Source organism: Jatropha curcas, chromosome 7, assembly GCF_041381405.1.
Source record: "Jatropha curcas cultivar XTBG-Jc1 chromosome 7, XTBG_Jcur_1.0, whole genome shotgun sequence".
Taxonomy (NCBI): domain Eukaryota; kingdom Viridiplantae; phylum Streptophyta; class Magnoliopsida; order Malpighiales; family Euphorbiaceae; genus Jatropha; species Jatropha curcas.
The window spans coordinates 22,536,863-22,560,136 of record NC_143157.1 but is presented as its reverse complement, the minus strand read 5'-3'; the positions used below and the strand labels follow the sequence as shown (position 1 = coordinate 22,560,136).

General features: G+C 35.3%; 3 protein-coding genes across 8 annotated transcripts; 1 reads left to right on the top strand and 2 right to left on the bottom strand.

Moving 5' to 3' along the window:
* The first annotated feature begins 301 nt into the window (after positions 1-301).
* On the top strand, positions 302-10,552 carry LOC105644251 (MLO-like protein 11). Of its 4 annotated transcripts, none has more exons than XM_020683261.3 (15): positions 302-1,184; positions 1,862-1,919; positions 2,030-2,265; positions 2,847-2,963; positions 3,758-3,818; positions 4,912-5,006; positions 5,383-5,457; positions 6,362-6,447; positions 6,598-6,647; positions 6,869-6,909; positions 7,528-7,698; positions 7,848-7,909; positions 8,187-8,254; positions 8,331-8,391; positions 9,668-9,933. In XM_020683261.3, the coding sequence occupies exons 1-15, from the start codon at positions 1,059-1,061 to the stop codon at positions 9,693-9,695; spliced, it is 1,335 nt and encodes a 444-aa protein (XP_020538920.1). In that variant the 5' UTR covers positions 302-1,058; the 3' UTR covers positions 9,696-9,933. The 4 variants fall into 4 exon arrangements, with proteins under 4 accessions (XP_020538920.1, XP_012084931.1, XP_012084932.1 ...); XM_012229541.4 differs by having other exon boundaries at positions 311-1,184; positions 7,848-7,883; positions 9,668-10,552; XM_012229542.4 differs by having other exon boundaries at positions 1,103-1,184; positions 2,004-2,265; positions 7,848-7,883; positions 9,668-10,552.
* Positions 10,553-10,698: 146 nt separating this feature from the next.
* LOC105644282 (uncharacterized) lies at positions 10,699-11,535 on the bottom strand. The gene has a single exon (XM_089723637.1). It carries the CDS (start codon positions 11,504-11,506, stop codon positions 10,793-10,795), a length of 714 nt encoding a protein of 237 aa, XP_089579763.1. The 5' UTR covers positions 11,507-11,535; the 3' UTR covers positions 10,699-10,792.
* Positions 11,536-12,306: 771 nt separating this feature from the next.
* LOC105644253 (HrpN-interacting protein from malus protein) lies at positions 12,307-16,056 on the bottom strand. 3 transcript variants are annotated; one of them, XM_020683262.3, is made up of 5 exons: positions 15,820-16,056; positions 14,822-15,004; positions 14,636-14,730; positions 12,925-13,002; positions 12,307-12,751 (listed from the first exon to the last, which is right to left on the bottom strand). In XM_020683262.3, the coding sequence occupies exons 4-5, from the start codon at positions 12,998-13,000 to the stop codon at positions 12,645-12,647; spliced, it is 183 nt and encodes a 60-aa protein (XP_020538921.1). In that variant the 5' UTR covers positions 13,001-13,002; positions 14,636-14,730; positions 14,822-15,004; positions 15,820-16,056; the 3' UTR covers positions 12,307-12,644. The 3 variants fall into 3 exon arrangements, with proteins under 3 accessions (XP_020538921.1, XP_089579764.1, XP_012084934.1); XM_089723638.1 differs by having other exon boundaries at positions 14,840-15,004; XM_012229544.4 differs by having other exon boundaries at positions 14,983-15,004.
* Between the last annotated feature and the right edge of the window lie 7,218 nt (positions 16,057-23,274).

The window sequence follows — 23,274 nt, the reverse complement described above, 5'->3', positions numbered from 1 at the left end:
CAGGACAAAATGTTAGCAAATCAGATCTGAAATGTCATTTAGTCAAATTAGGTGTTTTTACCTACTTTTCTTTTCTTTTATTTTTTAAAACTTAGAATATGATTTCTTTATTTAGTTAAAAATTAGATAAATTATCCGAAGTAATTTTATTTTTAATTTATTTTAGGAATGGTTTTTATAGTCAAATCAAGCTTTGTTTTATTTATAAATTTATATATTAACAAGTTTGATTTAATTATAAGCTAAACTAAACAGAATCTTTACTCTTAATCATGGTTTGAGTTAAGTGGACCGTGAGGGAAGGAAAAAAATGACGTCGTTTTCGCTTCTCATTCCAGATTTGAAAGCTGCAAGTGCAACTATCCTCTCTCTGGCTCTCATCGGCATATTTAATTTCTGTGCTGGCATATCGGTGTTGTCCATTGAAACACAGAGATCAAAAACCAGAATTATCAAAGCAGTTCCGGAACTCGAGACCTCAATCAAAGTTATTTTCTTTTCATTTCCCTGATAATAAAAATCCTAAAGACCCAACTTCAATGACTCTCTATTTCTTAACAATTTTATAGGATCAATAAAAAAAAAAAACCTTTAATTCTCCGCTTCTTTCTCCACTGGATCTGCTTTCTTTCAATATGGTCAGTTCAATTCAATTACTTCAGTTTCCATGAAAATATAGGGACGTTTCCCAGAAACTGTGTCTAGAAAGAGAGAGTGAGGTTATTCAGTGAGAAAGCTGTGTTTAGGCGTTTTCTCTACTCAAAGAAGGGTGACAAAAAGGAAAAATTCATTTCTTTTGTTTAGTTATAATCATATATAGCTTGAAAATGTGAGTTACCCATAATTTAGAGTTGTCTTTTGTGCATTGTTACTGTTGAATATAGGAAAAAAGATCCAACTTTAGGATTCTGTGAATTTGAGAAGCTAAGTGTTTAATGTAATTGTAGTTTTAGAAAATGGCTCCTGGTTTGTTTTTTGTGGTTCGCTTAAGAGGGATTTTAGGGGTCAAGTTTTAAAAGAAAGTGTTCTTTTTGGTATATGAGTAGGATTTGTTAAATATGGCAGAAAATAGTAAAGAAATGCGATCATTGGCTTTAACTCCAACATGGTCTGTTGCAACTGTGTTGACAATCTTTGTGGCTGTTTCTTTGATTGTGGAGCGCTCAATACACAGACTAAGCAATGTGAGTGTTATTTTGCATTTACCTCATTACCGTTTGTTATTGTTATTATTTTCTTCAAGATACTGAAAAGTGTCTTTTTTTATTTATTTTTTATTTTTTTAGGATTTGATGTGAAGTAAGTTTATTTTCTTTTGTAACACGATTCTTTAATCATTTATTTTTGAGCCCACAATTTTTTGTAAGATTAGACTTTCTTCGGTTGTTTGAATTGCTTTAAGGATCTGAAGCTTTCAGATATTTTTTCACTGTCGCAAAAGGAAATCTGGTTTAGCTTTCGTGGGAAGACATTGCTAGTCTTAAGTTACAAATTGAAGAATAAAAAATAAGGGAACTCTTTTGCTATCAAGTTTAAGGCTAATAATATGGACATTAGCCCGTAATTAAGTTGGAGATACGAAGCCACCAGATTTGCTTGATTATAGGCAGAGCACTGCAAATATTTGGCGTGGAGATAGTTTTATGCTATATTCCAACGTTTGTCTTAGAAAGATATCCATCATATGTTGAAACAAGGAAATACTCTGAACATTATAATTATTGAACAGCCAGCACTCAAGATCATCATCGTGAGGATATTACTAAGTGAAACCAACTCCAAGTTACTTCATCCTAATATTAGTATTCGTCTTAGTTTCAACAGTTTTTGTGTTTCACATATTTTCATTCCTTTGTTTCAGTGGCTTCGGACAACTAATCGGAAACCTTTGCTTGCAGCCGTGGAAAAAATGAAAGAAGGTATATGCTCAAGTTCTATATGCAATTCCAAATATTTTAGTAAGTACTTTTTTTTTCTTTATATGTATGCTAACTCATTTTCAGCCTTAATTTTTTGCCCTTGTCTTCAGAGTTGATGCTGCTTGGATTCATATCACTCCTTCTTACAGCTACATCAAGGACAATAGCAAATATTTGCATTCCATCAAAGTTCTATGATAGTACTTTTACTCCTTGCTCTTTGTCTGAGATTGGTGAAGAGAAGGAAGATGATTCTTCCCTAGGGCGTAAACTACTAATCCTTTCTGTTCTTCGTTTCTCATCCCGGAGAATGCTGAATGGCTTGGATAGGAATACCTGCAAAGAGGCAAGTATTTTTCCTCGTAAATATTGTTAATGCTCGTATTTCAATGTGTTCTATGGTTCCCATAATATTTTTTTTTTTTTTGGTTTGGGGGGGGGGGGGGGGGGGGAGAATGAGAGAGAGAGGGAGTTTTCAATTGAAAGAAGAAATTATTAAACATTGAAAATGAAGTATTATAACTTTGGGAGAATCACACCTCAAGAACTAGCTGTTGAGTTTGGAGAGTCCAAGTTCATATAAACCCCCCATTGAAATCTCATACTTCCAATGTGGGATCCAAAACAAGTCCCATACCTTGCCTTGCAACTAGTATCCTAACTTGAAGAGAGGAAATCCAATGAGGATGGGTTATCAGTTATTGGATGAAGTGGGAGCTTAAGGGAAAAAATAACAAAGAAAAATCTTAAAAGCCCCGAAAGTTCATATATATTGAAGTGTTGAAGAATACTACTTTCTAGTTCTTGTGTGTGTTAAATGTAGTACAAGGACATTTTTTTTAATATAATGTAACAATCTATCTGATTCTTTTCTTTTCTCTCATTGGAAATGCATAATAGTATACTAATAGTTGTTTTGTTGCTCAGGGACATGAACCATTTGTGTCATATGAAGGTCTTGAGCAGTTGCATCGCTTCATCTTCGTCATGGCTGTCACACACGTATCTTACAGTTGCTTAACAATGCTGTTAGCTATTGTGAAGGTTATAAAACGATTCATCATTTAGTAGAAAATTTTGCATTTTACTCTAATGAATCTTTTAGGAATGGCCAAGTTAGTAGAAGTAATGGTGCCTTGTTTGCAATGTCTGTTTTTTCCCTTTTCCATTTAGCTGACTGAATTTGATAAACAGACTGAATGGTAATTGAATTTGTATGTTGTGATGCACAACGAATTTAAAAATCTGGCCTATAATGCTCGTCACTCTGTAGATGATGATATAAAATCCAGGTACTGTTGAGTAGCTATATGGTGTGAACTATGAATCCTTAGTGACCATGTCTAATAAATATTCACCGATAAGGAGGTTCATAGGTTTAATAAACTATGCGACCTTCTTGCTTAAATGAAAATTCTGTAAGTTAAGCATTTTTTTTTTTATTATTAAAAAAGATGTTATTGCAGTTGGTTCTCAGATTTAAAGAAATAATATAATGAGAGTAACTCTCTAAATTTTGTTAAAGATACATCATCTATGTGATTACTCCTGTAGGCTGAGTGTGAGAAATGGTGTTGCTTTAGACAATGAATGGACCACTTTACTTGGTAGGTTGTTTATACTTTAGGTCTGAAACAGTGATATGGTATTAGAGTCGGGTATTATTGCTTTTCATTTTTGTTATTTCTGCTCTGCATTTTCCCATCTGAGAGTTATGTAATCCTTTATCATTAGGTACTATGTTTGGCCTACATGCATGGGAAGTTGTTACTTTGAATTATGAAATTAGAAAGCCTTTGCTTTCTATAACTGTTCTAGAATTGTAATTGTTTAACCAGATTCATAGTTGGAGGATATGGGAAGAAGAGGCTCATATGGACCACCATGATACATTAACAGGTATTGCTGAAAACAGCATATTGATATTGTTTGTAGATTTAGATAGCAGAAAGCTCTTGGTACATTCTTCTTGTTTACTTCTGGGTTGCGTTCAAATGGTTAATCCAGAGCATGCTCATTTATTTTTTATTTACTTATTTATTTTTTGACTTTCATATTATTCCTGGTAGCACTTAACTTTAAGAATTTATATTCTCAAATATTAAGGGCATACTGAGAATTACTTAAGAATGGGAGTTGCAAGAACATACATATCTGGGACACCTGCGGAACATTGTCTTCAGTAACCTTTAGGTGGATTTCAAAATCCAATAAATTTATGAATATGTTTTGGAATTGAGAAAATTTTAAGAGATACACTTTGAAAACAATTCAAGGAGAGAAAAGTTAAATAGGAGAATCTTGAATTTAAGATGGTTCTGGAATAGTTTCTTGTAAATCTTCATCCAATTTCTTCCTTCTTCTAGGGCAAATCAAATTTGGAAGGATGTGTTTTGTCTCATGGCCTTTGTTTGGTATGAAAGTTTCCAGAAAATTAATACCAGCGGTTTTTGCAGATATTGAGACCAGATTTTTTGTTTCTTAACATGTTTGTATCTCATTAGGGCAGTGACCTCATTCTCATATGTTTCTTCTTTCCATTGCTTCTGCATATTTTTGGAGGTGCTGATTTGGTTTTCTTGAGAATAGTTAGGCATATCCTGATAGATTATATACATTTTTTTCTTTTCTGAAACATTAAGTGTAGAGCTCTTGATAGTAGTAATGATGCTCAAAGATTATGGTATCCTGGAGAAATTGGATGAAGAAATAATGGTTCTTTGAGCAGAAATTTTCCTTGTGCTTGCTTGGGTCAGAATAGATTTTTCTGGCATCTTCCAGGTTTCCACTTTAGGAAGTTTCATGTCCCGTTATCGAATATCCGGGCAACATATATTAGCTGTTATATCATTTATTTTATTGACATGATAAGTGAGCATTGTGATATAACAGGCATCTTGATGCTTCATTTAGTTCCAAAGTAAAAATGGTTAAATCCAGATTACTGAGTTTTAGGACAAAAATTATAAGTTGGTATTTTCTTCTGCACCAGAAATCACAAGAGAGGAGACCATGAGAAGGCAAACAACCTTTGTCAGATATCATGCATCAAATCCTTTGGCCAGGAATAGTTTTCTTATCTGGGTGGTAGGTGCAAAACTTTATCTTTCTTGCTCTTCACTATTTGTATGTTGTAAAGTTTGCTCATTTGCCGTTCACTCTAATTCCTTCTGCTAAAACAACCTAATGGATTTGTCTACCTCAAATTTTGCTTGCTTTTCCAGTTGCACTTGCACTCCATTTTGAAACTTGAATAATTAATCCCCAATTTGGAAGCTTTGTCACAATTTACCCCAAAGCTAACTGGGGAGAGTTTTATCATGTCTCTCTCCTTGCTAGCACTTCCAGTGCAATAAAAAATAATTTTATACATTTAATTAAAACTAATTTTAAAAGAATAAATGAACCTGCAGACTTGTTATACATTTAATTTAACTATGTTTCTGGTTCTATTGACATGCAGACTTGTTTCTTTCGGCAATTTGGGCGTTCAGTGGTACGCATGGACTACTTAATTCTCCGCAAGGGCTTTATCACGGTATGATGTAGTCCCATCTGTCGGCAATTAAGTGATATGTGTTTTTCTTTTTAAAATATGTTTTTAATATTTATGGACAGGTACCTTGAAAGATTATTGCTTTTCACTTCTCTCTGCTCCTTTTTTTCTCATTTATCATTTGTCTCCATCTTTTGCAAAGCTAAAAAATCTGCCCTCTGTATTTACATATAAATCTTGCTGCTTCATAATAGGATAAGTTATGAAGACACCAGTACATATAGCTAAATATTTGTGTGGAGTAACATTATTTAAAAACTTCTATGGAGCAGCAGGAATAAAGTACTACTCGCGCTTGATTGTCCCATACAAGGTTTAGTAAAGCAAAAGACATGTTGAGGTTTAGTTATATTTTTTAACTTACTGCTTATGCTTTGATCCAATTGAAAAAGCAAAGGCTGCACAACCTTCTTGGAATATGGTTTATGGTTCCCAATTCTAGCTAGGAATTCAACGGCTTTGTCGGACTGTGGAGCCAGGGACTTTGAATAAGATGAGAAAAATTAACTGTTTTAGGCAAAGTCAAACTCATCTTTATGTCACAATCCGACCACCTTCACACTACCAAACACAAAAAACAAAAACAAAAAAGGAGATGAAGAATAAGAGTGCAGAGGTGCCATTAAAAGGAGTACTGGCATGTGCTAAAATGAACCTGATACAGGTTGCATATTATCAGTAAAACATGACCCCTGATGCACATGGCCTTGTCATTGATTCTTATGAGTAAAATAAATGTTAAGAATTAGTATTGGACTGCTGGGACTTTAAGCAAAGTATATATTGGGATTGTTACCATCTGAATGTCTTTGCTAATTTACTCCTTTTGTTTTCTTCATCCTTTTGTTTTTAACATGTAATCCTTTTGTTTTCCTAATCTTGGCAGAATCACAACCTTCCATTGAAATATGATTTTCATAGCTATATGATTCGCTCCATGGAAGAAGAATTCCAAAGGATAGTTGGTGTGAGGTAAAAGAAGTTTATTTGAGAGTTTGTTGTGTTGGATTAAATGCTAACTTTTGTGGAAGTCAAAAATAAAATTCTTGGGTTGGTTTTGCACGATTGAGTGCCGCATATAATAAGCCAAGCTAAGATACCTGTTTATTTATTGTCTTGCAGTGGCCCATTGTGGGGATTTGTTGTTGCTTTTATGCTGTTTAATATAAAAGGTATGGCATTAAAATGAATTTGCACTTGCTAAGGCAAATGTTGGGAACATTGCACCTGTGTGCAATGATGGATTTACTTCTGCCTTTTTACCTTCATCTCATAATGACTATTATCTGCTTCAATAATGAAAGCTTTATTGTCTTGAATGTTGTATGATCAATTCTATTCTGAGTTTCAAACTCATTAAATTTGTGTTTCTTTGTTTTTTCTTCTACTAAAGGATCTAATCTCTACTTCTGGATAGCCATCATTCCTATCACCGTAAGTATTCTTACTTTTCAGTTTCAGTTTTACCAAGCCCCAATGTGATGGAAAACGACATTTTCTATGTGCAGGAAAACAGCATCTTTAGGCAGTAGCACAAGTAGTGGTGAAAATGTTTTTAACTTCAAACTCATCAAAACAGCCTGAAGCTGTACTAGAAACCAAAATCACTTGAAAGTTTTTGTTCTGAACTGAAGGAAGCCGTATGACTTAAATAATTTGTTTTTAGAAAAATTGCAAAAGGAAAAGAAAAGTTTACTACAATGGTCCAAATAACTTAAAACGAATTCCTAAAGATCTACCTTTAGGATGGCCCAAACCCGTCCAAAAACTGTAGCAACCTATACCCACAATAATTTGAAAAGATGATTCTTGAGAACATCTGAACCTGAAAATTGCCAAACTCTTACATCTGGCTAGTCCTGATTGCGGTCTCTAAGAGCAAATATGCATTAATGATTAGACACTTGAAAAGACGATTGATTTTATCCATAAAGTTAACGGAGCTTATGGAGAGTGAATTCTACATAACCATACATAAAAATATTGTAGTAGAAGTCCGATGTGCTTTCAAATTTCATTTTCTGATATTTCAGTTCATGACTTCATGGGCAGCTTGTCCTCTTGGTTGGTGCAAAACTACAGCATGTTATTGCAACCTTAGTGTTGGAGAATGCAGGCATAACTGGATACTTTGCAGGAACAAAGTTAAAGCCTCGAGATGATCTTTTCTGGTTCAAGAAGCCAGAACTATTGCTGTCCTTAATCCATTTTATTCTGTTCCAGGTTAGTAGTGCCATAGTGATAAGTTGCTTCAAGCATTGTAACTTATTTCGTCTATTCTTTTCTTTTTTCCGCTAAAAGATTATATAAGACCTTGTCCCAGAGCAGCAGGACTGACGCATGTTTTTCCATTTATCTGAATTTTGTTGCAGAATGCGTTTGAGTTGGCTTCATTCTTTTGGTTCTGGGTACCTCCTCTTCCATTATTGGATTGGTATTCAATTAATTGCTGGAGATGACTGTTCCTATAATTTCAATTACCACACTTAAATTTACTTGGAAATCAATTTCTTAACAATAGCTCCCATTCTCATTGGTATTGTTGCTTCAATATAACAAACTGAATATGAGGATTGTGGGCACTTGAAAAGCTGATCTCAGACTACGAGGAAAAGAACTATAATATTCTTTTTTCTGTCTTTATTTTCAGGAAGCTTGATCTAGTTGCTCTTAACTTTTTTTTTTTTTTTCTTTTGTTGGTTTATATACAGTGGCAATTTGGGTATAATTCCTGCTTTATTAGAAACCATTTACTGGTGTACATACGGCTTATCTTGGGGTATGCTTAGATTTCAGCTCCTTGTGATTTTCTTAGAGGTGTGAACAGCTATACCACTTGTTTTCTTTTATTGTAGGTTTGCTGGACAATTCCTCTGCAGCTACAGCACCTTGCCACTTTATGCCCTTGTTACTCAGGTACATTTTCAACAAAAATCATTTCTTGAGGAACATATTTTTCAAGACATATATGGAAAACACCATCGTAAACAATCGAGTTGTGGAATTTTGCCCACAAAATATTGCACCTTGTAGTTGCAGGTCTTCAGCAATGTTTATCCAAAATCCCTGTGACACAGCTTTCTAGGAAATGTTTAGCCCAAAATTGTATTAAGATTTTCAATGTAGATTGTCATAGGATGGGATCTCATGTTCCACTGTACTAAGAAGCTCCTCAGCCAGGGGCCCTGGCCAGCCTTACTCTAGGGATGGCAAACTTGTCCATAAGTTAACAGAACACTTTGATAGATTATATGCGTACATGCACCTGCATAGATATGTCATTATTAGCTATAGAAGGTTATAGGATCATACCATGGAGCTTGTAGGGACGTAACTATCAGCCCATGACAAAATGCATTGGTGTATCACACTTGGATTTGTGGAAGTACTCTGATGCTTGTTCCATGAAGTAATGACTGTTTAGTTGATAGATACAGCACAACAAAGTTGATGGAAAAATTTTTTTCAAGCATAATCTTTTTTAATTTGATGATTTCGATGGATAATGGATTAATGACTGCAAGTCTTGAACTCCAAGTCTCTGCTCTCTTAACTTTTTTGTTGGGATATTGATGACTCTCTGACTGAGCTAATTCTAATCTGGAAAATCATATAAACCAATAAACCATTATTTGTAGATATGCAAAATTACATGAGAGGCTATTTCTGAACGTTTAGATTATTCCGTGTCTTCCTATTCACTTCTGCATTCATATTTTTATTCTGTAATTTCATTTGAAAAATGTGAAACTGGCAAATTTCATTTCCTTTACAGCCACTTCTTACTAGAAGACCTGGCAGAAGTGTGTGCCTTTTGATAGGGGTCCATTTGTTCTTATGGTTGGATGGTGGATGACATTTAGCTGCGTCTTTTAGATAGGGACTTTCTCGGGCAATGTCGTATTAATGTATGACTTGCAATGTTGTTCAACAAACTTTGTAATTAGAAAATATGAGAGTAAGCTGCAAGTTTGAGTTCCCTAAATCACCTCCAAATTTGAGAGGTATTCAGGTTATTACAGCATGATTACCTGCTTCGTAGGTGACTGTTGGTGTCCTGCCTTTTCTGCATAAGTGGCTGCAAGCATGGCGTAAACAGATTGTTATGGGTGAAAGCTGTTGCATTTCACATATTTATCGTGCTTGATTTTGTACCGTAATCAAATGTGATTTCCTTTCCTTTGGTTTCCAGATGGGAACAAACTATAAAGCGGCACTGATCCCACATAGGATAAGGGAGACAATCCATGGATGGGGAAAGCAAGCTAGAAGGAAGAGAAGGCATGGGGGTTTGGCTGATGATGCTACAATACATACCGACACGAGTACAGTATTGTCACTCGAAGAAGATGAGCACCAATTTCTTGATATTCCCACGAATGCCAGTAATCACAATGAAATCGAGATACAGCCAGCTACTATTACCTCAAGTAGTCCTGCTCCATATGCTAATGAATATTCAAGTAGGGCCGGTACTCCTCTCCTTCGACCCTCAACTTCTGTTTCTTTAAATAAGACCTCAAATTCTTTCAAGGAAAGCGTTCCTAGATCTTCTTCTATGCCAACTAGAAAAGAATGAAGCAGCTTATAAAATGATGATACTCGAGAAGACTTCCAGCGATGGAGTTAGGTCTTATAGGAATTTTATAAGAAATGAGTGAAAAAAAAAAAAACAGAAAAACAGAGTGCTAGTATTAGTTTGTCAGCTCAAGCAAGGTGCATTATTCCTTTCCTTCGCCGGTTCTTTTGCTTATACATAATATAATCAATGTTCATAAGATACTTCCAGGATCGAAGTTGTAGCGCAAGTAACCTACTAGGGTGTCAATACACCAGCTTTATTACAATGGAATATTTGCAGTATTACAATGTAACTTGGGTTTAGAAATCATACAAATTCATAAATGTTTATATTTGCTGGATTTTTATAGAACTACTGTCATGTAATTTTTTAGTGGTCTTCAATGATAAAGTGTAACTCGGCCATTTATCCAATGGAAACAAGAACCAAACTACTATGAAATAGCTTATATGCTGAAAGTAATGCAATGCTAACCCTCGACAAATTTCACGTGAATGTTGTTTTCCCCTCTTCATCGTTTCTGTTTATTGGGCTGTTTTAGCTATTTTAGAAGATTAGATTATTTTTGGGAAATGCCTTTTTGTTTCTGTTTTTCTTCTTCCTTTTATATTTGAAAGGTAAGAGAATTTTGATATGAAACATTGTAAAATAATTGAGCTTTTTATTGAACTTCTTCTGAAGCTGCATTCTAATTTCCAAATTATTATGCTCAATAAATTACAGTATTGAGCTTAATCATGGAGCTCTTCCTTTGAGACCAGTCTTCAATGAGCTTTTTGCCGCTTCATTTGTAGGTTTCATCATTTTCTTATGATATACAGATGGCCAACTCGGCAGACATTGTGGGGGGCAATTACAGCCCCCGAAGTATGGAGGACATCCTGGATAATAGTAACCACTTCCACCTCCGCCACCTCCTCCACCTCCCCCACCATAAATTGGAGCAGATCCTCCTGGGGCATTATAACCACCTCCGCCTCCACCTATGCCGCCTCCCCCTCCATTACCTGGACCAGATCCTCCTGGGGCATTATAACCACCTCCGCCTCCACCTATGCCCCCTCCCCCTCCATTACCTGGACCAGATCCTCCTGGGACATTACCACTATTTCCTCCACCACCTCCTCCTCCCCATCCACTGGCTGGAGGAGGCATCCATGGGACAAAACCACCTCCACCCCAACCTCCACCTCCTCCCCAACCTCCACCATAGCCTGGACTAGGTGGGTCATTACCTCCACCACCACCACCTCCACCTCCACCTCCACCTCCACCACCAAAGCCCTTTCCTCCACCAAATCCCCCATTTAAACCAATACCTTTACCATGGTGCATATTTTCGTGTCCTTGGACACGAGAAGAGGAATCCAAAAGAACCTCATGAGCAAAACCAAAGCTTAAACCCAGTAAGACCAAGAAACAGATAGAGCCACATTTTAGTGGAACCATTTTCGTTAAGTATTGTGTTTATTTGCTTTTTTGCATGGCCATATATATAGAGAAACATTTGAGAAAGCAAGAAGAAAGACAAACGTCTGTGTTGGTTTGATCTTGAAAGCCGGAGCCATAATTTGTGTGAATATGAACTGTCGTGCTGTGATTGTGTTCAAAGCCCATTACTCAACCCTTACTTCCAAGCAACCTGTACATACTTTCAGACAATTACCAATTACAATCAAACATGAAACCTAGCCAACACTGTGCATGAGAAGTCCTAAGAAGTATTAATATTACAATACAGCGTTTTCTTAAGCTAATAACAGTTTGAAGGAAGCATGTAAGACATATGCTAGCTTCTCTCTTATGTCTTATCTTCTCTTGAAAGAAAAAAAAGTATGGTAGTCTCATGTTAAAACTTCATTGATGAAAATAGAATAATCACATTTTAATTGATATGGAACTATCTAAGTATCCATCAAAAGTAAAGATTTGGTCGATCTTATTCAGACTGAAAAGCAATTATAAATTTAAAAAAGAAAAAGAAAATCACATGAAACAAAAATATATTTACTATACATGCATATAATTTCTTTGAACATTATTTTAACATGAACAAATTGTTTCTTTTGTTGATACCCAAACTCCAAGAATAAATGACAATTTCTTATAATAGGATGTTTCTTGTACTTGTATGGATAAATTGTTGTGTTTCATTAGACCTAATGACCTATTTTATAGGTTAACAAGGCCCATGTGAGTGAAGTATTTAAATTCTAAATTGCTACTTAAGAGGAATATAAATAATAAAATAAAGAAAGTTTTAACTTTTTATCAGGCATTGCATTCCTATAAATATTCCAGGACGAGCATTATCAATTGACAAAGGAGAGACCACCTACAAGAGATATACATCGATACATATGTATATCAAAATCAAAAGGCCACCCCATCTTATATTCCCTTATTCACTAAAACCTCTGAATCATATCATTCATCTGAGATTCTGAAAGTAGATAAAGTTATTATTAGAGCTAAATCCTCAAAACATCAAATGCCGAAAACAAAGAGGTAACCTTTTGCATAAAGCTGCCCATTTTGGAATGAAATGAGCTTACAAAAAGCTTATGACATTTAGAGAATCCTGAATTTAAACAGTCTCCCCACTGCCTGATTCTGCTTCCATAGCATTTAAACTTTCAGCCATCGCTCGTTCTCTATTTTGTGCTTGTCTTTCTACAGCAACCATATATAAGCCTAAACAAGCAATAAACAAAAATATCACAAGGATGGCCAAAAAAAAAAAAAAAGAGAGAGAGAAGAGAAAACTAAAGAGGCTTGTGATGTGACCATTCCAATAGGGCATCACCTATTTAAGGCAATGAAAAACTTAAAATTAAACAAGCTGATAATAAGATCTAAATACATACTGATTGCACTTCCAATAGCACAGGCCCAAAGAATCCTCATGGACCATTTATCCCCAATAACTCCTCTGGTTCCCATGCCTAGCAGCAAAAAGAGTATCACATTGCTCAAAGTAAATCAGCATGCCCATAAACTACTCCCCGATAAAAGAATCTTTTGCTTGAAATAATAGTTTTTAAGTACTATAATGAAGGTCAAAATTATCTCAGAAACTTGTCACTATAAAGGAGGACACATAAAAATATGCAAATGCTGTGTTTCTGATCAGTCCTTTGGTTGTGAACCCAAAAATGCAAGTGAGAAAGTAAAAGGTGAAAATCATAGGGGTGTCAAACAGTTAAGCTGATTTTAACAAATGCTCTTGGCATTTCAAGCCACCACCAGAACCTTGTTTTTAGTGGGCAATCACTGAATGAGACTCAATTTCGAGGATGTCAAGTGCTAAAAAATGAACCGGTGCAATCAAAGATCCAGAAAATGTCATATACTTGGAGAAACATATTTGGAATACTTTCTAGTTGGATCTTTATCATGTTTGTAGATTTTGTCAAGATCATCATCTTGCATTTGCAATGCAAATGTGTGCTTGAAGTAAGATAATAATGTGGAAGAGAACATAATTGAATGATATAAACCATCAACTATAAAAGGTATGCTGAAAACAGCGACTCATCCTGAAATAATAACCAATGCAACCCATTAAAGCAAGGGTGGTAAGCAATTCTCATAAAGCTATCTCATGCTTTAATTTCACGAACAAGAAACATAAATTCATTTGTTTTGAAGTACTTATTGGTAATATTTAAAGGCATGCTTCTTTTTGTTGTCAGTATCATGCTAACAACTATTATTTGTTTACTTGCAAAGGTATTCTAAATCTTTTTAGCTAATACGATTATATGAATACAAGGAGAGCAACAGAAGAACTCACTATCAAGAGTATAAAATAACCTTAATAATCATCAAGTAACCTAACAATCAACACAAGTACGCAATTGACACCGGGTTGAGAACTGGAGAGTGGAGATCAATAAAATATTCAAGAATCTAACTTTCACAATCCACTGTAGAAAACGTTAAATTTTTTGTTAACATTTTCTTAACACAAATGTGCAAGATATACCTAAATTTGTAGATATTTAAAATTCAGTCTAACTAGCCCAATAAATATATAGGCAGTCTGGGAGATTGACAGCACTAAAGCACTCATGAAACTTCTCTATTCTTCCATTACCAAAGTTTGAATCTACTATCTGGTCATTCTTAATCAGTGCAAAGTGGGCAAGTAAAACAGGGGCACTCCCCAAATCAGCTATTCATGAAGAACACATATAGCAGAAAAACACTCTCTTGTTAAAATTTAACTGTCATCACCAGCAAAAGCCTTAGAACCTGAGATGCCATTCCATTTTTATTGATAAATTAGTTCAAACCGAACAAAAAATTACCTGAGATAAATGAAGCGTTATGCCTACTATTCTTTCAATATAAAAAATGAACAAATCCAATTAAAAATTGAATAATTATTACTTGGAAACAGCAAACGTGAGTATACAACAACAAAGCCCATCAAACATTGTCAACAAAATTCTATGTAAAATCAATGAAAGATAATATATTTGCAAGATACAGATTTTTATACTCTTGACTTATGATAGTAACAATAATAATAATAATAATAATAATAATAAAGTAGAGAGATCAAGAAAATACCTTGAAGTGATTGGGTATGATTAAGAAGAGTCTCTTCCAAAATGTAGGATTCAGGCAGGTGTCTTTTGGATTTGTGTATTAGTTAGGGTTTTGAACTGCAAGATTGAGGGATTGATATTATTTTAAAAATAATGATAAAACAAAAGAAATGATTGATAGTAGTAGGGTTGGCAGCGGGGCGGGTACCCGCAAAAAACAAACTACCCGAATCCGTTAATAATTTAAGTTCTCGGATCTGTTAAGGAATAAACCAATAATACCCAAATCCGTCCCAAATCCGTTTAGAAATACCCGCATACTGCCCAACATATTTGTCTCATTTTTGCTACTATCTTCACAATCTATACCTTCAAATGTTGACATTATATCCTACAAAATAAAATCAATGTTTAGATAAAATATATTTAAAATATATAAAATATTTAAATAGAAAAAGAAAACCAAGAACAATTTAATTTAAAACTAAAAGAAAAGGCAATTTAGAATATCAAATCAACTAGTTAGTTAGGCTTAGCTAATTTAAAACTACCCACAGCAAATTAAACGAGCCACAATCAAGTTTAGGAATAATAAACAAGTTTGCAAATTAAACTAGCAGATTCAATGTCTAGCAATATGACCATAACACTTATATGTTTAAGCTATCCAAGTCAGTCCTATATACTGCTCAAAAAGAAAAATTCAGCCCTATACAAAATAGAAAACATTAAACCCTGTGTTTAATCCCCTATGTGATTTGTGTTATTGCTTTTAAAAGCTTATTTCTAGATACATTTGTATAAATATCTCATGGTAAAAAAATAAAAACAAGAACAAATTAAACCTGTTAACATCTGAATTTTTTCACATTTTGTACAAAAGCAGATTCCTTTTAATCATTCTCAGGATCTCTAGACAATCTCAATCATTATTAACAAAGCAAACTTTGAATTAACAAACCAAACATATCAGATTTCACTTAATATATATATTTTCAACAAATAAAACATGCACAAAAACCATAAATCAAAAAAAATAAAACAATATGCAAATAATCTCGGCTGAACCCATAAATTAATTAAACAATTCCTCCTCTTTGTCTGTTTATATATGTTTATAAAAAAAAAAGGGAAAAAGGACGATTCACGAAGCAAAACGAAAAAATAAACAAACTGAGAATGGAATAAAAAAAATCAAGAACGAACCTATGGCTGAGGAGCGCTTGTACGCTTGAAGAGCACAACTGCTGCGGCGATGATGGCCAAGAACGAAAGCAACGGGAAGGTATAAAGAAAGACTGTGGCTGTAGAAGTGCAGAAGACGAGCGGCGCAGGGCAGGGACGGAGGAGAAATACGTTTGAGTTGAGTTGAGTTGAGTTTGAGAGAATTTCTGTTAGTATGATTAAAATGCAACCCTAGGCTAAAACTACATGGTTTTGGTCGTGGATTCATTTAAAGTTATTATTATTATTCTTACTATTTTTCAAGTTATTATTATTATTATTATTATTATTATTATTTAAAAATTATATTTATATTTCAATATTATAGTAAGTGTAAAAACAAAATATTATATAAAGTATTAAAATTAATATTTTTTATTAAAAATATACGTAGTAGGGTATAATTAATTATGATTGTTTTAATCCTTAATCTACATAAACTAGACTTCTAAGTATAGTTATACTAATATATATGATGATACTGATAAAAAAATAAAAAGACATTTAATTAAGATCTAATTATAATTATTTTTATAAATTTATTGGTGATATTTTATACGAGTCATATTATAATTTACTAAAAATCTATCTAGATTTTATATTCCACATGAGTCATATTTTAAATTAAAATCTAATTATGATTATCATTAGAAATTTATTAGTGATGTTGATAAGTAGCTTTAAAAATTTGTAATTATAATATTATTAGCATTTTATTCAATTAATAATTTTTTTTAATAAATTTCATAATTACCAAACTATAAAAAATTTAATTAAATTACTAATATTTGACATGAATAATATATATATATAATTTTGTTTGATATATTTTATGAAAAAAACATTAAATTCAATTTATTAAGATATTATAATTTAATGTATGTAATTTACTTATGGATAAGATTATATTGCTATTTAATAATATTTTATTCATTAAAGTATAAATTACTATAGTTGTTAGTCTATATATCTTTTGCGTATTTTGTTAAATAAGAATGTTAAGTAGTTTGGTAGTAAATTAACTTAATTGATACACAAAGATCTTGGGTTCAATGCTTTTGATCAACATAAAGTTTTAACATGAACTCGAATCTGATGCGGGTACTAAAATCACTACCCAAACCCACCATAATCAAGTCAAGTATCCAGGTTGAACTGTGAACTTCACTTTACTCCCATATCTAATCCCCTTTCTATTAATCATTATTTTATTTTCCTCCTCTAAAATGACGGTATTTAACTAAAATTTCCATTCGAGTTGGGTGTTACATAAAATTCAATAAATAATTCATTCTCTAAAAATCTTAAGAGAAGAGATGGAATCCTCTCAACTGGTTCCCTCTCCTTTGCCAGTTGATGTGTCTGTCTCGAGTGGGGCAACCACCAGGTGTCGCACCCCTTTCTTTTCATGATTGTCTTCTTTCTCAGTCTTCTCGGGCATTGAAGCAGCCTTCTATTCTGAAAACTTTTGGTTTTCAGTAATTGGTTCCCTCTCCTTTGCCAGTTGACGTGTTTGTCCTCGTGGGGTAACCACCAGGTGTCGCGCCTCTTTCTTTCGTGATTGTCTTCTTTTTCAATCTTCTCGGGCATTGAAGCAGCTTTCTATTTTGAAAAGTTTTGGTTTTCAGTTAGGAGATACGTATGTTGGTAGGATTCATTTGGAATATGAAAATGTGGACCCTTTCAAGCCAAAAGTTATGGTTGATTCGGAGGTGATTCAAGAACTTAGTGAGCAATGGATTGATTCCTTGATAGTGACGGTCTATGGTAAATCGATTAGCTATACCTATTTAGTTAATCGCTTGAATTTATTATGGAAGCCAGGTGTAGGTTTGGATGTGATTGACTTAGGTTATGGTTTTTATTTAACTAAGTTTGAAGATAAAGATGATATGTTATGTATTATTTCTAAAGGTCCTTATTTGGTTGGCGGTCAACCTCTTTATATTCAAAAGTAGAAACCTAGATTTCAGCGTTTGACAACATCTATTTTTTCCATGGTGATATGGGTGAGGTTGATTGAATTCCCTATGGACTTTTATTACGGTGAAGTTCTTTTTGCTGCTGCTAGTGTGATAGGGACCCTGATTAAGATTGACAGGCAAATGGCTCTAGCTACACGTGGCAGATTTGCTAGAGTGTTTGTTGAATTAGATTTATCTTGTCCTTTGATTCCACGAGTTTTTGTTGGTGGTGCTTGGAGGAGGGTTGAGTATGAAGGCATTATAGGCCTGTGTTCCTCCTGTGGTAGGGTCGGTTATTGGCCGGAAGTTTGCTCGGAGTCCACTTGATTGGAAGTTGAGGTTGTTAAGGAGTCTTCTTATCCTCCGGACATGGCTATAAGTGAATTTGTTTTGAATTCAAATGCGAATATTGAGAATTTCGGTCCTTAGATGGTGGCTCAGTGCAAGCCAAGACGCAAATTTAAAAATAAAGATTTAAGTGTGGATAAGCCTTCGTCTCGTTCGGTTGGGGTGAGAGCCAATCGCTTTCCTTCCTTGGCTAAGGAGAGTCACGTGGTGAAATCTGCTATGGGTCATTTGGGCTCTAATGGGCCTACAACGGTGAAGCATCGGACTAGGGGGTGTTAATAAGAGGAAGGATGTTATTGTGGATCTAAGTTAAGGTTTGGGTTTGGGCCTGTTTGTTCTAGAAGATGGGCTTTTAATGCGTTAGCAAGATATTGTTCCTTTAATAGGGCCTGTTCATGGTGTGGGCCGATATGCGACTTGTTCGCCTAGCGGCCCTTCGGGCATGTTGGTGGAGCTAGTTAATGGTCTCAGTTGCCAGCGGACAAGGGGGATCAGGCAGGTGATGTTATTAGACATAGGTCTATTGCGGATGGGGTCCTCTAGGCTTCATATGATGTTACTTTGGATCTTGACTTGGCAAAGTCCACTGTGCCTACTTATGTGGGTGCGGGTTTGAATATGGTTAAGGATGGGTATAGTTGGGTCCTGCGAATGTTGACAAGTTGAAAGATCCTGACCCAATAGTCGTTGCTTGGTTTTCTTCGATTTTGCAGGTGCAGTTTGTTGGCATTGGTGGGGTTGGTGTTGACTATGTGGCATTAGGTTCTTCTTCTAGTGATAATAAGAAGAGCGATTTTCTAGTGGTGTTGTGGCTAGAGGTACTGTGTTGTCCGGCCGTGGCTCTAGTAGTTGCAGTCGTAGCTCTCGGCAGTCTTGTTGGAAGGTGCTTTTCTTGTGTTCTTTTTTTAATTCACTTTTTATGGATTTAAAAGTTATTATGTGGAATTATGGTGGTGCAACTAAGAGGGGCTTTAGAATTCCAGTTAAGGAGTTTCATAAATTGCACAAACATGATATTTTGATTAGTGGAGTCTCGTATCTTTGATGCTCGTGTTGTTTCTGTAGCCCATAAGCTTGGATTTTCAAATTTTATTCTTTCTCACCCTATTGGTTTTGCTGGTGGTGTGTGGATTTTATGGCAAAATTATTCTTGTAGTATTCAGGAGTTGCAGTTAATTCTCAATTTGTGCATTGTTCTGTATTTGTGCCTGGTTATGCTATTTGGTTTTTAACTGCTGTTTATACTAGTCATGTCCATTCTCAGAAGGATTGTTTTGGTCTCGGATGTTTGATATTGCTGGTCAAATGGTTGCACCTTGGTTGCTTTTTGGTGATTTTAATGATATTGCTAGACCTGTGGAGAAGAAGGGTGGTGCTATTGCTTTTATTGTAAATTGTAGACGCTTTATGGATAACTGAGACCATTGTTCCTTGATGGATTCGGGTTTCTTAGGGTGTCAGTTTATATGGACTCATTCTATTGTTGATGTTGGGGTCATTCAGGAGCATGTAAATAGGGCTTTATGTAATTCAGATTGGACGTCTGCTTTTCCCGAGGCGTCTGTTATGTTTTTGCCTTATTTTGCTTTTGATCATTTTCCTTTGTTGTTGGCTACTAAAGGTTTTTCTCTTGTCCCTGTGTTTAAACCTTTTCGATTTGAAGCTGGTTGGGCTACGAGGGAAGATTTTTCAGTAATGTTAGAGTCGGCTTGGGCTCAGCCACATTCTTCTATATCTGGTGCTCTTTCTAATGTTCAGGAGTAAGCTTGTAGTTGGAATCAGAAAGTGTTTGGTAATATCCATTGTAATAAGCGGGTAGTTCTTTGTCGTATTAAAAGGGTTCAGGCAGCTTTGCAGCGTCGGGTCTCTACCTTCTTTCTTAATTTAGAGAAGGATTTGCTATCTCAGTATAATTTGATTTTGCAGCGGGAGGAGGTTTTCTGATTTCAGAAATCTCGCAGTTCTTGGCTTTGGGATGGTGATCAGCGCACTAAATATTATCATGTTATTACTCGGGTTCGTCGAAAACAACATAAGATCGAATGTTTTAAAAATGATGCTGGTGATTGGATTTCAGATCCTCCTACTCTGAAGGGTTTAGCCTGTGATTATTATGCTTATTTGTTTTCTGCTGATTCTCAATTTTCTCCATCTGTGTTCTCTGGTATTGTTTTTCCTCATTTATCAGCAGATGTTGTGGCGGATATGATAAGGTCAGTTTCTAGGGATGAGGTTTGGGTGACGGTCTCTAGTATGGGTTCTTTTAAAGCTCTGGGGCTTGATGGGTTCCAACCTTTATTTTTTAAGAAGTATTGGGATATTATAGGTAATGAGGTGGTCTCCTTTGTTAATCATACATTTTCTACTGGTGTGATGGATCCCCATTGTCCAAAGGTTTTATTGTTCTCATTCCTAAGGTTGCTACTCCGAAATTTATCTCTCAGTTCAGGTTGATCACTCTTTGTAATGTCTTATATAAGGTGATTATGAAGGTTTTGGCTCTTCGCTTATGGCCCTTTACGGACGGATTGATTAGTCCTTTTCAGAGTAGCTTTATTCCGGGATGTTCTATGGTAGATAATATTATTATCACTCAAGAGCTTCTTCATTATTTCTAGAGATCTAAGTCTAAAATATATTATTTTGCTTTGAAAGTTGATTTGGAAGAAGCTTATGATAGAGTGTATTGGGATTTTTTACGGGTTATTCTAGTTTCTTTTGGCTTTCCTGACTTATGGGATTCTTTGATTACGAGTGCTCTTGTCCAGTCTTCTTTGGCAGTGTTTTGGAATGGGAGTCCTTCTGGTTATTTTGTGTCTTCTCGGGGTTTGCGTCAGGGTGACCCTTTATCCCCGTATCTATTTGTCCTTTGTATGGAGGGACTATCTTTACTGATTCAGCGTCAGGTGGTTAGGAAAAAGTGGGTCCTGGTCGTGCTTCGAGGGGTGGTCTTCTTATTAGTTATTTGCTATTTGTCAACAACTTGATTATTTTTGGGAAAGCTTCTGTGCTGCAAGCTGAATTAGTTCATGATTTTTTGGTGGACTTTTGTGGAGCTAGTGGGCAGAAGGCTAATCTGACCAAATCTCGCATTTTCTTCTCCAAGAGAGTCTCTCGTCTTATGCGACATAGCTCCATCAGTTATTGGGTGTGGCAGTTACCTTAAATTCAGGCAAGTATTTGGGGGTTCCTTTACTTCATAGGCAGTCTTCTGTGGCATTGTATCAGGACATTATTCAGAAGGTGGAGGTTCATTTGGCGAATTTGAGGTCCCGTTCGCTTAGTCCTACCGGTAAGGAAGTTCTTATTAAATCTCCTATTTCTTCTTTACTTGTTTATACTATGCAAACTGTGTGGTTACCTTCTTCTATTTGTGGGACTATTGATAAGTTCTCTCTAGTTTTTATTGGGTGTCTACGTTGGAGTGTTGTAAGATGCATTTGGTTGGGTGAAATTGACTTATTAAGCCTAAGAAGCTTAGGGGTTTGGATTTCTAAAGTGCCCGGTTGTTTAATGTTGCTATGTAGGGTAAGTTGGGTTAGAAGATTTTATGCATGACTCGGCTCTTTGGGTCCAGGTTTTGATTCATAAATATTATCATGGTTTCTCTTTTCCTCTAGTCTTGCGGGTTGTGATTCTTGTACTTGGAAGGGGATTGTTTGTAGTTTCTAACATCTTCAGTCTCATGTTTCTTGGCAGGTAGGGGATGGTTAACTAATCAGTTTATGGTATTCTTGGTTGCCTGTGGATCCTTTGGTAGATTTGGTAGGGTTTATTTCTGGGGGTGAGGCGCATCTTTGGATGGGCAATCTTATTCATAATGGTTCTTGAGTGCTTTCTGTGTTATGTACTTGTCTTTCCGATGATATTAAGTGTTTAATTTATGCGGTTCCTCTTCCTTTGGTTGCCTCTGTTCGAGATTCCATTTGTGGAGTTTTTCTTCTAACGGTGAGTTTTCTGTTAAAGCAGCCTATTTATCTTTATTATTAGAGGAGGTGCATATTGGTATTGATTTTGTTTCTTTCTCATGGATTTAGTCTGTTGATGGTTTACCTAAATTGAGACATTTTCTTTGGCTGATTCTGCAGCTATTTGCCGACTAATTATTTTCGATTTCAGAGAGTTATGGCTCTTTCTAGTTTATGTAGTTTATGTTCTATGGATGAGGAGTCTCTATTGCATCTTTTTCGTGATTGTGTTGTGGTACGAGCATGGTGGCAGCAGTGGAGTTTGCTCCTAATTTTTTTGCGGTGGGTGATGTTGTGTTGTGTTTGTGTTGAAATTTATCCTTGCACATGTTTGGTCCTTATGGTATCTCTTAGCATCATTGGTTTTTAGCTACTATTTGATGGGTTTGGAAAGCGAGGAACTTGTATGTTTTTCAGAATGCACTTGTTGCTGTTTCTGCTTTAAATCGTTGTGTTTTTAAAGTAGCTTTGGATATTGTGAATTCTTCTACTCTTGCTGTTGCTTCAACTAGAGTTAATAGGCAATTTTGTGTGGCTTGGGTTAAGCCTCAGGAGGGTTGGGTGAAGTTAAATTGTGATGGTAGTAGTCTTTCTAATCCGGGTTTGACTGGTGGTGGTGTATTCCGTGATTGTTGAGGAAGGTGGCTTGGAAGCTATTCTCTTAATATTGGTCACTCTACTATTTTAGTTGGTGAGTTGTCCTCTATTTAGACATGGCTTATTCTTGCTTGAGACCGTGGTTTCCGTAAAGTTGTTATTGAGTTTGATTGTTTGGAGGTTTTTAGGCTGGTGAGCTCAGGGTTATCTATTTTGGATATTCGGAGCTTGATGACTCGTGATTAGGAGTGTTTTATCCATCATGTGTTTTGTGAAGCTAATTTTGCGGCTGATCATTTGGTCAAGTTGAGACATGTCATCCTTCTTCTTTATTCATTTGGGAAGCTAGTCCTAGTTCCTTATTTTTTATTCTTTGGGCTGGTGCTTATAGTATTGGCTTTTTGAGATAGGTTTCTGCTTTTTGTTCTGCTCTTCTTTTGCCACAAAAAAAAAAAAAAAAAGCATTCTCTTATCATCCAATTTGATTTAAGAGCTTCTAACATGTCCTACCAGAAAATGTACCTTTAACATAAAAACGTTAAAATTTTAATTTTTAAGTT

Coding starts and splice junctions, on each gene's coding strand:
- LOC105644251 (XM_012229541.4), top strand. CDS start 1,059: ATGGCAGAAAATAGTAAAGAAATGCGATCATTGGCTTTAACTCCAACA. Junction 2,964..3,757: donor TGCTGTTAGCTATTGTGAAG/GTTATAAAACGA, acceptor TTGTTTAACCAG/ATTCATAGTTGGAGGATATG. Junction 8,255..8,330: donor TACATACGGCTTATCTTGGG/GTATGCTTAGAT, acceptor CTTTTATTGTAG/GTTTGCTGGACAATTCCTCT.
- LOC105644282 (XM_089723637.1), bottom strand. CDS start 11,506: ATGGTTCCACTAAAATGTGGCTCTATCTGTTTCTTGGTCTTACTGGGT.
- LOC105644253 (XM_020683262.3), bottom strand. CDS start 13,000: ATGGGAACCAGAGGAGTTATTGGGGATAAATGGTCCATGAGGATTCTT. Junction 12,752..12,924: donor TGCTATTGGAAGTGCAATCA/GTATGTATTTAG, acceptor TTGCTTGTTTAG/GCTTATATATGGTTGCTGTA.